This window comes from Poromitra crassiceps (assembly GCF_964638095.1).
Source record: "Poromitra crassiceps genome assembly, chromosome: 11".
Taxonomy (NCBI): Eukaryota; Metazoa; Chordata; class Actinopteri; order Beryciformes; family Melamphaidae; genus Poromitra; species Poromitra crassiceps.
This window is the reverse complement of record NC_139643.1, coordinates 19,338,270-19,356,464: the sequence shown is the minus strand read 5'-3', so window position 1 is coordinate 19,356,464 and position 18,195 is coordinate 19,338,270. Positions and strand designations below refer to the sequence as shown.

At 44.4% G+C, this 18,195-nt stretch overlaps 1 protein-coding gene across 1 annotated transcript in view; it reads left to right on the top strand.

Moving 5' to 3' along the window:
• Positions 1-12,474: 12,474 nt before the first annotated feature.
• The window catches only part of LOC310784874 (major histocompatibility complex class I-related gene protein-like), a gene marked incomplete at both ends in the record, with an annotated part of 86,277 nt that continues 80,556 nt past the window's right edge, over positions 12,475-18,195 (top strand). The window contains one exon of the mRNA XM_083645910.1: positions 12,475-12,598. Within this exon, the coding sequence (XP_083502036.1) occupies positions 12,475-12,598 (124 nt within the window). The remainder of the gene's footprint in view (positions 12,599-18,195) is intronic.

Below are 18,195 nucleotides of genomic sequence, written 5' to 3'. Positions count from 1 at the left end.
TGTACCAGAGCTTTGAATGTGTATATAGGCTATTATGTAAATACAAAGGCCATATTTAGATTTTTGTGAACCTGTCAACTTGAACTGCATTTAAGCACAAACGTGCTTGTTTTGTTGTAATAACAAGTAATAAAATAAATCTAAGTAATAAAAAATGTCATGATCTATGTATCTGTTTCTCTTGGGTGTGTGTCTAAAAACAACTTAGAGTAAAGGAAGTGTGTTTTTGTGGTTAGAGTGAGCCCATCTCAGCTCTGCATGAGGTGACCTAGTTTAGTGCCATACGATAAGGGCAGGCTGTTTCATTGACAGCCTCTGAGTGTGATTAAAATCATCACATGGTGTCTGTGTGTCAAACCTCCACAACAAATTCACCTGGAGTCAAACTATCTCCAGGGTTGAAGGGGGCTTGGGGAAGAGTGTAGTAGTGTGGGCTATGTCTCCAGGGTTGAAGGGCTTGGGGAAGAGTGTAGTAGTGTGGCCTATGTCTCCAGGGTTGAAGGGGGCTTGGGGAAGAGTGTAGCAGTGTGGGCTATGTCTCCAGGGTTGAAGGGGGCTTGGGGAAGAGTGTAGTAGTGTGGGCTATGTCTCCAGGGTTGAAGGGGGCTTGGGGAAGAGTGTAGTAGTGTGGGCTATGTCTCCAGGGTTGAAGGGGGCTTGGGGAAGAGTGTAGTAGTGTGGGCTATGTCTCCAGGGTTGAAGGGGGCTTGGGGAAGAGTGTAGTAGTGTGGGCTATGTCTCCAGGGTTGAAGGGGGCTTGGGGAAGAGTGTAGTAGTGTGGGCTATGTCTCCAGGGTTGAAGGGGGTTTGGGGAAGAGTGTAGCAGTGTGGGCTATGTCTCCAGGGTTGAAGGGGGCTTGGGGAAGAGTGTAGTAGTGTGGGCTATGTCTCCAGGGTTGAAGGGGGCTTGGGGAAGAGTGTAGTAGTGTGGGCTATGGCACAATGACTTGCTAGAGCAGTGCTTCCCAAAGTGGGGTCGCCTGGAATTCAAATGGGTTCGCCTGAAATTATTATTATTATTTTACTTTTTACACCACACACAATTTAAACCTCCTGAAGAGTATTTGGTTGAAAGATTGACAGGTATTTAAGTTCTGAGTTCAAGTCAGGAGTTTAATGTCAGATGTATTTATTTATTTATTTATTTATTTATTTATTTATTTATTTATTTATTTATTTCATCATCAGGTCGAGTGGGTTCCTCGGGCAATGATGGATCTCCATTCCTCCCTCGCCTGCATACACGTTCCAATTTCTCCTGCAGTCAGCCCGGTGTCTCGCCTTAAAGTGTCCACTTGGTTGCTGTCTTCCCCTTCTTTTAGTTCCGTGTGTCGGCTCCCACAGTACCAGCTTCTGTGCTGCTAGCTCCGGATGTCTATAACAGTGTCCAGCAAGCCTCAGCCGCCTGAGTCGTATCTTCTCACTTAGCTTAGGCAGCTCTTGGTAAAGAACGTTTGTGATATGGGTGCCAGGGTGGATGTTGAGGCCATGCTTAAGCATCCGTGTGTAGCATCCGTTTAGTCTGTGCTTCCACTGTTGACTCAAGGTCCATGTTTCAGAGCCGTAGATCAAAACTGACTCCACGGATGCAATGAACAGGGCAAGTTTGATTTTTCTAGAAAGGCCTGTCCTCCATATGTTTATTGATTGATTGATTGATTGATTGATTGATTGATTGATTGATTCATTGAGTGATTGATTGATTCATTGATTGATTGATTGATTGATTGATTGATTGATTGATTGATTCATTGATTGATTGATTGATTGATTCATTGATTGATTGATTGATTGATTGATTTTATTTTTGGGGGCGGGGAGATCAGAATCCTGAGAAAAATGTCAGAAGACTTCTGAGATTCTGAGAGTCAGAATTCTCAGATTAATGTCAGAATTCTGAGATTAAAGTCAGAATTCTCAGTTTAAAATTAGAATTCTGAGATTAATGTCAAAATTCTGAGATTAAAGTCAGGATTCTGAGGGGAAAAGTCAGCATTCTGATTTTAAAATCGAGCTGAAATGGCATCTCCAGGTGATTGCATATCGTGACATATTCCCAGTGAAACAGGGTAGAGAGGCGGGACATTGCGCGTGGAGGAGTTTGATTTGACTGTTGGAAAGTGGGTGTGTCTGGGAGAGGGACTGGTGTCAGGCGTTGACTAGTCTCAACCAGGGTGGGACTTTAGTCATTTTAGGGGCGTGGCCATCTGGCCTTCAGCATCACATATTTTTTAGGGCACAAGGTCACATGCCAGGGCACAAAGGCCATTGCTCTGTTGACATCATGAAGAACGATTTTTCTGAAATGTGTTAAAATGAGTCAATGACACATCCTTTGCATAGAGCAGCTACATTAAACTGAGACCACTGATGCTTTTAAAGCAGCTGACAGTAGCAGGCTGGTAGCAGGGCACTGCCAAGGTGACCTTAAGGCATCACGGCCAGAGGGAGGGGCAACACAGGCCATGGCCTGATGGCCTCCGTGTAATTCCCACCCTGGTCTCAACACCAGACCCATGAGAGTTCTTACGCTGACACTACGTTACTGCATGCTGCGACTCTCTCTGGGTCTGGGACACTCCTCTCACCAAACTGGTGACAGAATCTTGGCCAGTGATTCGCGAGCGGTGGATTCACCATTCACCAATCAGTAACAAGTTTGCGTTCAGGGAGGCCCACCCACGCTGAGACCGCCCATCTAACTGGCTCCAGCAACATCGAGCATTTCGAACCACTCTCTCATCGGTGCTACGACCTGTCACTCATTCAATTTCCAACCCCTAGACCCGCCCTCAAATCCCAGCTGTGTCTGTGAAGTGGCACAGACTCATGTATGTAGTATGCAGAGTCTGGGGAGAGACTAGGCGTTGACTGATTGAATGTGAGGGGGGGAGACGGGGCGATGTGAGGCGAGTGATCTGTGCCTCGGAGCAGCGCGAGACATCAGTTCAAAATAGCCTAATGTATTTTACAGGACAAATCTGAAACCTAACGGTCACGTTTCAATAACAAACACAATATAATGTGAATACAGCCTATGTGCACTGCGTGCTCACTGGCTGGCTCACTGCACCCAGGCAGCCCCAGAGCAGAGGCCTGGGCGGCTGGCCCCCTCTGTCACACAGCCTCCTTCTGCCTGGAGCAGAGTGCTGGCTGCCTGCCTTGAAGCTGTGATGAGCCACGCTAAATAACGATATTCCTGGAATGCGAGTTAACGAGCCAGTTACATGTCCTTTGCATTCAACATTAAATGAAGACATTATAGTTCATGTTATGTTGTATGTTACATACTTATTGGCCCAGTATATTCAGATTTATGGGCTGAAAGGTCTGCCCATAGGCAGCCATGTTGTCAGTTTTTCTCCTAACCATGAAGATTGATTGACAGCTGTCATGTTATGATATTGGTTGAGATTGGGTTGAAATGTGATAGTACTACGTGACATCAGCATACTGTAGATATTACAGCATCATTATGAATGAAGACATGCTGGGTCACTTTTGATGTGAAAAACCAAGAAAGAAGAATCAAGAAATTGATTGGTTTTTTTTTGTTAAAAAAGCTGCACTGTATGACCCTATGACCAGGGATGTGATCTAAAGTTAAACAGACATTTTTCATTTCAGCTCAACTTCAATGTCAGCATTCTCAGATTGAAGTGATTAAAGTTTGAATGTCTGGGGTCCCTTTGAATGTCAAAGTGGGGTCACAAGCCCAAAACGTTTGGGAACCCCTGTTCTAGACGTCCTTAAGGGTCTAACCTAACTAGGGGACAAGAACCAAGGTGGAATCAGGCTGATTCACTGCCAGGCATTGGGTGAATCAGATAAGAGCGGGTATTTTTTATCTGGGTCATCTAAAGCATAACCCATGACGTCACTGTCTTTTCTGAATTCCTATTGGCTAGGACTGAGCTCTTGACTGTGAGGCTGACTGCTGAAGGGATCCGTCGGCCGACACTTTGTCATTCTTTTCAAGTCTGCTTCTAAGATGAAGGTGTTCATTTTGTTGTTGCTCCTTTTGTGTCATGATGCATCTCCAGGTAAGATCACATCTAAAATCTTTCCTAAAACATGTCGTTGTTATCACTGCAGTTTGATTAGTAGGCTGATGTCACGTTAAGCTGAATTATATTCACATCTCTACATTAATACATTTTAGTCTTCCTTAAGTTAAATTGATTATGGATGTCTAGGTATTCAAGTTCAAGTAAACGTTATTGTCCCCCGAGGGGAAATTTGTCGTGCAGCCAGGTAAAAACTTTTTCTGCCTGTTGATTTTTTGAGAGATGATCACACTCTTGACTCACATCACTCATATATTACTGTATTTCATATGACAATGTGTGTCCTCTTGGCTCTTACCACCATTTTAGACCTTTTCTTTTCTTTTTTGAATCATCAAAATAAACAAAATGTTAGGACACAGAGACACAGACTGAGACAGCAGGACAGTTTGAAACTTAATTTATTGGAAGAGGCAAAAGGAAGACTTTAGGCCAGGCTGGACAGACTGAGGCAGAGGGCAGAGAGGGAGCTGGCTTGGCAGACAGGCTGATGAGCTGGTCCAGGGCAGGAGGCAGGCAGGCGAGTGCTGGAGGCAGGACTCAAGCAGGAGTCGGGCTGAGGTTCTGCACAGAGTGACAGGTATCAATAATGTGGTCAAATACAGGACAGAGTCAGATATACTGAAAATGGAGTGTGATATGAGCTGAGTCTTTCAGACGGAGCCGGGTATAGTCGGTTTCAACTCAACAACAGCTGACTTCCTGTTGCAGTGTTTGCTAATAAAATAAGTGACAGGACATAAGAAAGGTTCGAAACTGTTCCCAGCAACAGGATTCTGTGAAAACCGTCTGTATGAAGGGAGCAGATGATTAGATGATAGATGGCAGCTGATGCCTGACTCCCACACACCTGACTCCAACCGTGCAATTAAAGACACACGCGCACACACACACACACACACACACACACACACACACACACACACGCACATGCACACGCAAACGCACACGCAGACACACACGCACGCACACACACACACACACACACACACACACACACACAGTGTGGCAGAGCGGCTCAGTGGTTAGCACTGTCGCCTCGCAGAAAGGTTGTGGGTTCGAATCCACCCAGGTCCTCTCTGTGGAGTTAACGTGTTCTCCTTGTGTTTGGGTGGGTTTCCTCCGGGTGCTCAACCTTTCATCTAATGATTCAAGTTGGTAGTAAAACTTTCTGATAATAGTCAAGTCAAGTCAAGTCAAGTTTATTTGTATAGCAAATATATATATAGCAATATTTCATACACAGAGGCAATTCAAAGTGCTTCACATAAAACGGTTGACAGGAAAAGAAAAGAAAAGAAGAGAATAAAATGGACATTTAAAAGCATCACAACAAAACTTTAAAAAAGAGTATAAAAAGTGCATTAAGCAACAGGCGCAGCAGTTGCAAAAAGAGCTAAAAACTTATAGAGTACTCATTGGGTTTGCATAGTAGCTGTCAGCAGTTAAAAGCGACGGTAAACATAAAAGTCTTTAGTCTATTTTTAAAAGTAAGTAAGGTTGGGGTAGATCTGAGGTCTTCAGGCAATTTGTTCCAGCTAGCAGAAGCATAGTGGGTAAATGCAGCCTTCCCATGATTTGATTTGATCCTAGGGACAGTTAATAAGCTGGACCCTGTTGACCTAAGAGTTCTAGACGGTTCGTAGCGTGGGAGCAATTCAGCTATGTATTTTGGGCCTAGGCCATTAAGTGATTTATAGACTAATAACAGTATTTTAAAATCTATTCTATGACACACTGGCAACCAGTGTAAGGACTTAAGAACTGGAGTGATATGATCAGCTTTCTTAATCTTCGTTAGAACTCTAGCAGCAGCATTCTGAATGAGTTGAAGTTGCCTAAGTTCTTTTTTGGAGAGACCAGAAAAAAGGCTATTGCAGTAGTCTAACCCAGAGGTTCTCAAATGTTTTTCAGCCAAGGACCCCTTACAAGATAGAAAATATACCGGGGACCCCCTCATTCTGATTTGTGATTTTGGGCTAAGCTTAAAGTCCCTGGAAACCAGAAATATTTTTTAATTATTTAGCAGTTTGAGTTCATCACATCACAGGAACCTATGTTAATAAGCCACCAGCCAAATTTGAACGATGATGAACGTCGCAAAGTATATAAATTTAGGTTTGACAGTCATGGCAAAAGTCATGAGAATCAATTCGTTTTTAGAGTGTATTTTCTCCCGCGGACTGTGTGGGCGTGTCCTGTCTGCAGCAGGGACATTTCTCTCTCTCTCTCTCTCTCGGAGGAGGAGACTGCTCGGAGGAGACCGTTAACGGAGAGAGAGGGAGAGAAGGAGAGAGAGAGAAGGAAAGAGAGATGGGGTGTGTGTGTGTGTGTGTGTGTGTGTGTTTGCGCGTTGCTCCGCGCATAGCGTACTGACAGAGAGGAAGAGATCTCTGCTCTGCCGCTGCGAGTGCACAGCGCTACTGTGTGTGTGTCTGTGTGTGTGCGCGCGTGTGTGCATGCGTGTGTGTGATTCGATTAAATCTTATGACGTGATAAGATCATGCATTTTAGCACCGCGCGCACCGCTCTCTTCAATGAGGAAATGGAAATCCAGACCTTGTAGAAAAGTGTCGATTTTTGGGGTTAGGGTTGAAAGTAATGTAAACCACTTTCTGAGACACACAATTACTCACATAAGACCCTAAATTTAATAGTTAGAAGGTTTTTGTGGATTTTGGTTTCCAGGGACTTTAATTGTTTCCACGGTAACGTGCTTGACTTTTAATTTGATAGGTTTGTTATTAGAATGTAATCCATGAACCATTTTAGATTTAAAGCATAAATTATTTTCGTTGAACTATGAAGATTTTGCAAAAAAATATATATGTATTTTTTTTTATTATATTACATTTACATTACGTCATTTAGCAGACGCTTTTGTTTTGTCCAAAGCGACTTACAATATCACAATTTGTCAACAGTACAGAAAACCACTATGCAACACAATCAATGACAGCCAAGATATTTTGATAGACTAGCACCATGTAGGAAGTAGTTTGAGAAGGAATAAGTAACATGTAGCATTTTATTTTTTAATAAAAATAAAAATTAAAAATAAATTACCTGAAAACTTTGCGCAGACCCCTGGGGGTCCGTGGACCCCCATTTGAGAGCCACTGGTCTAACCTACTATAAATGAAGGCGTGAATTAGTTTTTCTAGATCCTGTCTGGACATGTATCCCCTAATTCTTGCTATATTTTTAAGATGATATAAAGCTGATTTTCTGATTGACTTAATGTGGGAGTTAAAGTTGAGATCGGAATCAATAATAACGCCAAGATTTTTGACTTGATCCTTAGGCTCCAGGGATCGAGACTCAAGGCGTGCAGTGATTTTAAGCCTTTGTTCTTTGGGGCCAAAGACGATCACCTCTGTTTTGTCTTTGTTTAGCTGTAGGAAATTCTGGCACATCCAGTTATTTATTTGATCAATGCACTGGCACAATGATTCTATGGGGGCATAGTCAGCTGAGGATATACAGTTATATACAACTGAGTGTCGTCTGCGTAGTTATAATAGGCTACTTTGTTTTTTTGCATAATTAGGCCTAGAGGGAGCATATGAAGGTTGAAGAGAACGGGCCCCATAATGGATCCTTGAGGCACCCCACAAGTCATCCTAGTTAGGTCAGATGTGTAATTGCCAATGGAGACGAAGTACTTCCTGTCTTGAAGATAGGACTTGAACCACTGGAGGACCGTACCCGATAGCCCAACCCAGTTTTCCAGTCTGTCCAATAAAATTGAGTGGTCAACAGTGTCAAATGCAGCGCTAAGATCCAGTAGCACTACAATCAAATTTTTGCCTGAGTCTGTATTCATTCTGATGTCATTTATGACTTTAGTAAGCGCGGTTTCTGTGCTGTGATTGGGGCGAAAGCCTGATTGGAGTTTATCTAGGAGATCATTTGAGGTTAGGAATCTATTGAGTTGTAGGTAAACAACCTTTTCAATTATTTTGGCTATAAAGGGGAGATTAGATATTGGTCTGTAGTTACTGATTACCGATGCATCAAGGCTACGCTTTTTTAGTAGGGGTTTAATAACTGCAGTTTTCAGGGACTCAGGAAAAGTGCCGGTCAAAAGGGAGCTATTAACTATTTGCAATAGGTCCTTTACTTTACTTTACTTTACTTTATTGGTATTTAGCAGACGCCTTTATCCAAAGCGACTTACATCATGATCATATACAGCACACAATAACATGAATAGATAAAATAGAAAGACAGTAGTAAAAATATGAGAAGCCAATATAAAAGGGGAGATTAAAGGTGAGAACAGTTAAAGGAGCAATCATATAAGAAACAGAAAATTCAATTAAAAACACATGGAAAGCAGGCAGAGGGAAGGGAGGGAATTCAGGAAGAGTCAATATAAAGTCTGAAGAGATGAGTTTTAAGTTTTCTGCGGAAAATGGGGAGTGATGCAGCAGTCCTGATGTCCGGGGGAAGTTCATTCCACCATTTTGGGGCCAGGTAGGAGAAAAGTCTCGACCGAGAGCGGCTTCTGAGCCCACGTAGCAGGGGAGGGGCGAGACGTCCTGCACTAGTGGAGGGGCGGAGTGGGCGGTGAGAGGTTTGAAAAGTGACCATAGACTGTAAGTACGAGGGGGCTGTTTGGTGAACGGCCTTGAAAGCTAGTGCCAGAGTTTTGAATTTGATGCGTGCTAGGATGGGAAGCCAGTGAAGCTCTCGGAAAAGGGGGGTGACATGGGAAAATCTAGGTAAATTGTAGACCAGACGGGCTGCTGTGTTCTGAATGAGCTGAAGAGGAAGTATTTCAGAGGCAGGCAGGCCTGCCAAAAGGACGACAGACAGTTATAAACGTTTTTAAAAAAGCTTGTTGGAAGGGTATCGAGACAGCATGAAGATGATTTAAGGCCCTGCACAGTTTCCTCTAAGATGTCGTGGTCGATAATGCTGAACTGGGACAAATTTATCGAACTAGGGATCTGCGGGTAGGATGATGTCACAGCATTTCTTGGTGTGGAGCCACTAATAGCCTGCCTGATATTAATAATTTTATTCGTAAAAAAGGCAGCAAACTCATTACATTTAACAGTAGAGAGGAACTCAGGTGCTACACAGAGAGGCGGGTTAGTCAGTCTATCAACTGTGGCAAATAGAGTGCGTGCATTGTTCACATTTTTGTTAATTATATCGGAAAAGAATGATTGTCTCGACCTTTTCAGTTCGAGGTTGTAGGAGTGAAGGCTTTCTTTGTAAATATCATAGTGAATGTGAAGATTGGTTTTCCGCCATTTACGCTCAGCTTTCCTGCTATCTTTCTTTTTGCATCTAACGGATGCAGAATTTCGCCAGGGTGCTTTAATCTTGCCAGACAGCATTTTTAACCTAACAGGTGCCACACTATCAATAGCATTCAGAATTGTTGAATTGAAGTTATCGAGAATGTCATTGACAGAAGCTGATGTGGGAGGAGATAAAGAAAATGACTCCATAAACAGAGCGCTGGTGCCTGCATTAATGTCTCGTCTTTTAACGGTTTGTGACCTATTAATGATCTCAGGGGAGATTTCCATTTCAAAAAAGATGCAAAGATGGTCAGACAACGCAACATCAATAGTCAACACAGAAGAGGACTTAAAGCCCCTAGTTATAACTAAATCCAGGGTATGGCCTCGGTTGTGAGTAGGCCCTGAAACATGTTGAGACAGATCAAAAGTATCAAGTAAGATATTCAGTTCTTTGGCAAAATTAGCATTCGGGTTATCAATATGAATATTGAAATCCCCAGCAATAGATATACAGTCATGTTCCATGAAAATTAAGGAGAGTAGATCAGCAAATTCAACGAGAAAGCTGCCTGAGTATTTTGGTGGTCTATAGATATTCAGCAGTAGCACAGTAGTTGAGCATTTCAGAATAGCAGCAAGGTATTCGAACGATGAGAAGTCTCCAAATGTTACCTGCTTACATTGAAACATATCAGAAAAGACAATCGCTACTCCCCCCCCTCTTATCAGCTCTGGGAGTGTCAATGAAGCTATAATTAGGCGGTGCTGATTCGGACAGAACAGCCACTCTGTTATTCATATCGAGCCAGGTTTCGGTGAGGAACATTAAATCCAGATTATAACTGGTAATCAGATCACTGATGAGGAGAGATTTATTTGACAGCGACCTAACATTAAGGAGTGCGGCTTTAATATTTTTAGAGCTTGGAATTTGTATCGTTTGCTTTGCAAGGGGAATGGAGATTAAGTCTGATTTAGAGACAGATCATGTTGGGGGAAAGTATTATGTCTGTATGAAATCAAGACTGGAATCGAATGGAAGTCCAATGGAGGTCCACCGTAGCCAGTTCCATTGCTAGACTGTGCTGGGCCAGTTCCTTTGCAAGACTGCTGTGGGACCTTGTTTCTCGGAACAGGCCGGGATGGTGGGGGCTGGCGTCGGGCTGGTCGATGCTTGAGGACTTGGACCACGGAGGGGGGGGGGCAGATTGGGGGGGTCTCGGACAGGCGGGGTGGGGGGTGTCGATGCTTGGGGGACTGCCTTTGGGGGAGGGGCAGAGAGCGTAGTGGAGCCAGGCTCGGGGTCGGCAGTGGTGGGTCGGGGGTGGGTCGGGGGGGGCGCGGGGGATGGCAGAGAGAGGGTGGGTGGGGGGGGCGGGGAGCAGGTAGGTTGAGGGGGATGTAAGGGAGGGGACTGTGGGGGGGCCAGGTTCGGGGTCGGTAGTGGTGGGTCGGGGGTGCGTGGGGCATGGCAGTATGGGAGAGGGCTGGAGGACATGTGAGGGAGGGGACGGTCGAGGGGGCAGGTTTGGGGGTGGGGGGGTAGAACGAGGGGGCTTAGATGGACAGGGGGACCATAGACAGTCCAACGCTTATCAGTTCGTTCAACCTGCTGGAGAATGGAATGGGGGAGGGGGGTGTGGAGAGGTGGAGGAGCAAAGAGGTGGAGCAAGGGGCATTTTCATCCATCGTTTCATCCTGGGAGGGAGTCGTCTCCGATGGCTGTTGAAGGTTGTGGGGGATGGGTGTAGAGGCCCCGAGGACAGGAGGGGAATCAGTTGAGGAGGCTAGTCGGTTGGCCTCGGAGGGCAGAGAGGAGGAGGAGGGGGCAGCATCCTCCACTTCACGCTAAGAGCAGAGAGGAGGAGAGGGGGAGGGGGGGGTAGCGTCCTCTCCATCCTGGAAGCAGAGAGGAGGAGAGGGGGAGGGGGGGGGGGCAGCATCCTCCACTACATCCTGGAAGCTGAGAGGAGGAGAGGAGGGGGAGGGGGCAGCGTCCTCCGCTTCATCCTGGAAGGAAGACGTCATGGTTGGTTGTTGATGAACTGGGGGTTGGCGGAGGGGTGTAGAGGCCCTGAAGGGGGGGGGGGGGATGGGCTGAGATAGCCTGGAAGCAGAGAGCAGGAGAGGAGGAGGGGGGGGCAGCGTCCTCCACTTCATCCTGGAAGGAAGACGTCATGGTTGGTTGTTGATGAACTGGGAGTTGGCGGAGGGGAGTAGAGGCCCCGAAGGGGGGGGGGGGGGGGGGGGGGCTGAGATAGCCTGCATGGCAGTAGATGTTTCGTCTAGTCGGCTGACCTCGAGTTGTGGCAACAGGGATTGTTGTTGATGAGACGTGTCGTCTGGTAGCAGAGTGACCTCGCGGCGAGGGTTGGAGATAGTGGAGAGGGGGGGGGTGCGCATTCCTGGCCGTGGAGTTATCAGATGTTGGATGATTGATGTAATAGATATATAATAGATATATTTTTGCTTGCTACTAAAGCATGCTTGGGGAATATGCGAATTCCCTCTCATGGAAGTGGACGGGCACAGTGGCGAAGTGAGCGGGCACTGCCACCTAGTGCCTGCTCGTGGCACCGGGGCTGCTTTTCTGGTATATTCCAAGTCCCTCATTAGCCCTGTGTTGATACCAACCCTTTACTAAATTAATTAAAACTATTCTTTAGGCTACTTTTTGAAACAGTTTTTTTTATCATTATTATTAATAATTTATTAATTTATTAATTTATTAATTTATTAATTTATTAATTTATTAATTTATTAATTTATTTTATGTATGTATGTATTTATCTATTTATTTATTTATTTATATATTTACTTATTTATTTATTGATTGATTGATTGATTGATTGATTCATTGATTCATTGATTCATTGATTGATTTACTTAGTCTCATTGAACTGAGATTGAAATTCTTTGTTGTGTTTAATAATGTAGTGTACGTGAGCGCACGTGTTAAAAATGTAAATTAAAACCTGAGTTCCTTCCCTGTTTGTCCCACAGTGCTTCACTCCCTGAAGTATCTCAGCACTGGATCCTCTGGAGTCACAAACAGCACAGAGTTTGTGGAAGTCAGGTTTGTTGATGGAGTTCAGGTGTTTCACTGTGACAGCAACACCAATAGAGCAGAACCCAAACAGGACTGGATGATCAACGCAATTGCAGATTATCCACAGTACTGGAAGAGAGAAACTGAGACGTGTCTGAGGAGCCAGCGGATCTTCAAAAACATCATTGAGGAGATAAAGCAGCGCTTTAACCAAACTGGAGGTTTGTTTATGTTTCACTTTTCACTCCTGGATTGTTCTAAAGTAGCAGTGTGATGTAGCATGCGTGCACGTGCGGCGCGCACACGCACATAAACAAACCCTCTGTCTCGCTCTCCCACATGCTCACAAACACACACAGATCTCTCTCTCTCTCTCTCTCTCTCTCATTATTCTCTCTCTCTCTCTCTCTCACCCACACACACACTCACGCACACATGCACGGGCGCGCGCACACACACATGTCACGCACGCACACACGCACGCGCACGCACACACACACACACACACACACACACACACACAGGGCTGGGCAATACATTGATATTATATCAATATTGTGATATGAGACTAGATATCTTAGTTATTTGATAGCGTAATATGGCGATACTGCATAAGTGTTGTCTTTTCCTGCTTTAAAGTAAAGTGATGTCATTTTATGAACTTACCAGACTCTTCCAGCTGTTATATTATTGATTGATTTGTTTTATTAATTGTGTCAAAACCCACATGGGCTTACATGACACACAAGATATTAAATATACAGTACAACATAAGCCAACGCTAAAGTGGTACAACTAAATCACATGATTTGTCTTTACCCACATTATACATCCACATTACTGATGATTATTGATGAAAAACCTCTCTGTGTAAATATGTTGTGAAAGCACCAATAGTCATTCCTACAATGAGGTATTTGATAAAAAATGTTGTGCTATTTGATTTTGTCCATATTGCCCAGCCCGAAACTTCAGTATATTCTAATGACTCAAATGTACAATAACTCTACTATAAAACAAAGGTGAACACAGTCACACAGATGCCAGTGTTACATTCAGTGTTATAATGTGCAGTGCACGCACACGTGTGCACACGCATGCACACACACACACACACACGCACGCACGCACGCACGCACGCACACACACACACACACACACACACACACACACACACACACACACACACACACACACAAGACGCACACACAAAGATGCACACACATCATAGGCCAACCTTTCTCCATCAACATTCAGCTGTTTGATACAGAGGGTTTTCCTTCCTCTCTCTCTCTCTCTCTCTCTCTCTCTCTCTCTCTCAGGTGTCCACACCCTCCAGCAGATGTGTGGCTGTGAATGGGATGATGAGACAGGAGAAGTTACTGCTTTCAGTCAGCGTGGCTATGATGGAGAAGACTTTATTGTGTTGAACATGACAACATGGACATATATCGCTGCTAAACCACAGGCTGTCATCACCACAGAGAGATGGAATAAAGACACAGCTAGGTTAGCAGCAGCCAAGGAGTATTATTCACAGACCTGCATTGATTGGCTGAAGTGGTGGGTGTCCTATGGGAAGAGCACTCTGCAGAGAACAGGTAGAGTCACATGACCTGATGTAGTTTCATCAACACAACAATGTTCATCTGTCTCTTCTGTTTCTTGTACAGAAACATGACAGTGAATATGAACCAGCACACACACACACACACACACACACACACACACACACACACACACACACACACACACACACACACACACACACACACACACAGGGTTACATGTGTATCTTTGTATCTCTTTCACTTTCAAGTCACTGAGCTTTATTGGCATGAAAAAACAGGGCTTATTTAGTTTATTTGTATTTTGACACCGTACGTTGATGGATTTGCAAAAGGCTGCCCTCAGCTCACCATATAAAATATGAGCTTGTTGAACGGTGCAACACTGCAACTGAAGGACGTTGCTCACCTGGCTTGTTGTGTTGTGAGAGCCCAGGTGAAACATCTCCATCTTTCAGACAGCTCAGTAGATGTGGTTGTGTGAAGGCTCCGTGAAGATCATCCTCAAGAGTTCACGTACACAGAGACAGGACCAAACAAAAAGGCTCAACAAAACTACGATAGGTTATCGCACACTTTTGGACCACCATCTTAGGACAGTAGGCAGACAGAAAAGGTGGGGGAGAGAGAGAGAGAGAGAGAGAGAGAGAGAGAGAGAGAGGATGACATGCAGCAAAGGACCATGGGTGGGATTCGAACCCTGGCCGGCCGTGAGAAGGACTAAGCCTTTGTGATACGTGCTCTGGTGAACCACCGGGACGCTAGTCTCTTAAAACAGACGGTGGCTCTCACGTCTCTAAACGTCTCTAAACGTCTGTAATTCGGAGCACAGAAAACTTGGTCAAAACAGAAAGAGAAGCTCAGGGAAAATAATGAGCGATAGGGGGATCCGCTCGTATTTCTCTAATCACCTGCATCGGTTCAAACTTCCTCCCCATCGCCCTTCCCAACTTCCTTTGTCCATGTTCTGTAGGTGTGACTTACAGACTGTTTAAGCTGCATTCGCAGAATGAGAAGAACAGTCTGGCTTGAGAGACTATGATGCCCCTGCACATTTCTGTGGTGTCTTTCCAATAAGTGTTCAGTTCATTTTGTCTTGTTCTAATTTGATTGGGCCAGAAAGTCTGTGGGCTGTCCTCAGGCTGTAGGGTTGGTTGAGGTTGAGGTGCTGAGTCTCAAAACATGCAAAGATGTTGCCTTTTCTGTCACTATCCCCTTTTCTGTCTGTCTCAATCTCACTCTACCTTTCTCTCTCTCTCCTCCCCTCCCCTCGTTCTCCTCTTTTTCTCTCCCTCTAACTCTCACCCTCCCTCTGTCACCATCTCTCTCTCTCGCCCCTTATCTCCCTCTTCACAACATCACTCTTTCTGTTTCACTCTCTCCCTTCTCTACCTCTCCCTCTCTCTTCTCTCTCCATCTCTCCCTCTGCATCTTCCACCCCTCCCCCAATTTTTCTCCACTCCCCCTTTCTCTCCTCCACTCTGCTCTCTTCCTCCATCACTCCTTCCCTCCTTGCATTGCACCCCCCCCTCTCTCTAGTTCTTCCCCCAGTGTCTCTCCTCCAGAAGTCTCTCTCCTCTCCAGTCAGCTGCCATGCTACAGGTTTCTACCCAGACAGAGCCATGTTGTTCTGGAGGAGAGATGGAGAGAAGCTTCAGGACCTCATGGACCAGGGACAGATCCTCCCCAACCACGATGGAACCTTCCAGACGAGCGTTCAGCTGAACGTTTCATCAGTCAAACCTGAAGACTGGGGGAAGTACGAGTGTGTGTTTCAGCTCTCTGGTGTCAAGGAGGACATCGTCACCAAACTGGACCCAGCAGTGATCAAGAGGAACCCATGTAAGAGTGGTGTCAGAGCTGATGGAGATTTAGTGATTCTTTGTTGTGTTTGTGACCAGTTGGGTACTCTTGATTGATTGATTGATTGATTTATTCGATGAATGAAACAGGAAGAGCACATCATACACAGAAATATTAATGCCACTCATACATCATCATCAAGGATAAAAACACAATAAAGTCCGAGGACTTGTTTCCATTGTGGTCCTTGGTCTCGGACAGACAACTCAGACCAACATAAAAACAGGCATAACAACAAAGAAACATAAAACTACTTCAAGCATATAGACTATTAAAAAAACATTTAAGATGTTAAAAACAGTTTTACCAAAAGCAATATAAAAGACATTTGTAACAAGACCCAATCCCGTAAATAAAAAACACATTAAAAAGGCTAAAAAACAAAAACAAAAAAACAATCTGTCTAAAATAAATAAAATAACTTTAAACTGGCTATAAATTAACAATACTCAAAATATTTACATTTATGTTCCAGAACCAGCCATGAACCAGTTTTTGAGAGAAATTTTGAAACTGCTCAATGTGTCAATCAGCTTCAGGCTGTCCGGAAGGCTGTTCCACAGCAGCCCGGCTGAGTATTTGAAAGAGTTTTTGTTCATACAACTCTTAAATTTAGTGGGGACAACGTTGTGGGAGCTCCCTCTGGTGGAGTAGTTATGGACATCGCTTACCTTGATGAAATAATTTTGGAGATATTTAGGGACCAAGTTATGCAAGATCTTATGGACCAGGCACAGCTTAATTTGATTCACTCTTTCCTCCACTCTGAGCCACCTGAGGCTGGAAAAGTGGCCAGGCAGGAGGTGGGTTCTGGGATGGAGAGAGTGTAACAGCCGTACTAGTTTGTTTTGTGATATTTGAAGCTTGTTTTTGAGGGCCTTGGTGATGCCGGTGTACCAGGAGGTACATGCGTAATCAAAGTTACATTGTATCAAAGCGCCCGCCAGAATTTTTAGAGTACTTTTGTCTAGGAAGGAGGAAAGTCTGGCCAGGAATCTAACCTTCTGATTTATTTTGGAGATGGTTTTTAAAGCCATACTCTATCCCGATACTTTATTATCCAGGATACAGCCGAGATACGTATGTGATTTCCTCCTTGCTTTCAACGGTCACGTTGTCGACTGTGATGGTGAAGCCAGGGGATTTTTTGAGTTTGGCGTTAGAGCCAAACAGAATTGACTCGGTTTTTCCTAGGTGGAGAGATAATTTATTATCTACTAGCCATGTAGGCCTACTTACTTTCTGGAGTTCATTACTAAGAATAAGTTCAACCTGCTCTTTCTCTTTGTGGGAGACCAGGAGAGCCGAGTCGTCCGCAAAGAGAAATAGGTTGCAGTCACATGCCGACTTCATATCATTTACATAAATTAGAAAAAAGAGTGGACCCAATATGCTCCCTTGAGGCACCCCGCACTGTAGGGGGAGAGGGGAGGACAAGGTACCGTTCACATCGGTAACCTGCTCTCTTCCCTTTAAATAAGACCCCACCCATTTAAGGGAGGTGCTGTTAAATCCCAAGGTCCTGAGCTTGTACAGGAGGATGTCATGGTTCACTGTATCGAATGCCTTCTGAAGGTCCAGCATGACCATCCCACAGTACTTACCAGCGTCTACTTCTTGCCTTATGAAATCGTTTAAATAGAGCAAGCAGGAGTCTGTTGAATGTGACTTCCTAAAGCCAGATTGGAATTCATACAGCAGATTATGCAATGATAGATAACTATCTATCTGATCAAAAATGACTTTTTCGATCACTTTGGATATTGAAGAAAGAATTGAAACCGGACGATAATTGCCTGGTTCTAATTTGCTTCCTTTTTTGTGTAACGGGGCCACTTTAGCCAATTTGAATTCACGTGGAACCTGGCCTTGTGTTATGGACATATTAATTATAAACGTTATAGATGGGGTGATGACTTCAGCTGCATCTCTTAGAAACCTGGACGGGATATTATCAAGTCCGGTTGCTTTAGATGGGTTCAGGGCCTTGAGTCTTTTAAGCACCTCCCCCTCAGACACTTCTGTAAAAGAAAAAGCATCTTTCTGAACGTTCATCTTTTTGTAGAATGAATCAACATGGCTCTCACCAAAGACCCCTGTAAAAGTCGGCAGTTTGTTTACCAGGGTGTCAGCTATAGTGGTGAAGAACCTGTTGAAGCAGTCTGCAACTTTAAGTTTATCTGATGTAACTGTGCCATCTATAATCAGGGTCTTATTTATGGTTTTTGTCCTAAGTCTGTTGTTTTGCCCTAGATGTTTCAAGGTTTTCCATAGTTGTGAAGGATTATTTTTGTTTTCTGCTATAGATTCCCTGAAGAAGTTTGCCTTGGCTTTCTTAACAAGCTGATTTGCCTCATTTCGCAGTTTTTTAAATGTGCGGAAAGAGG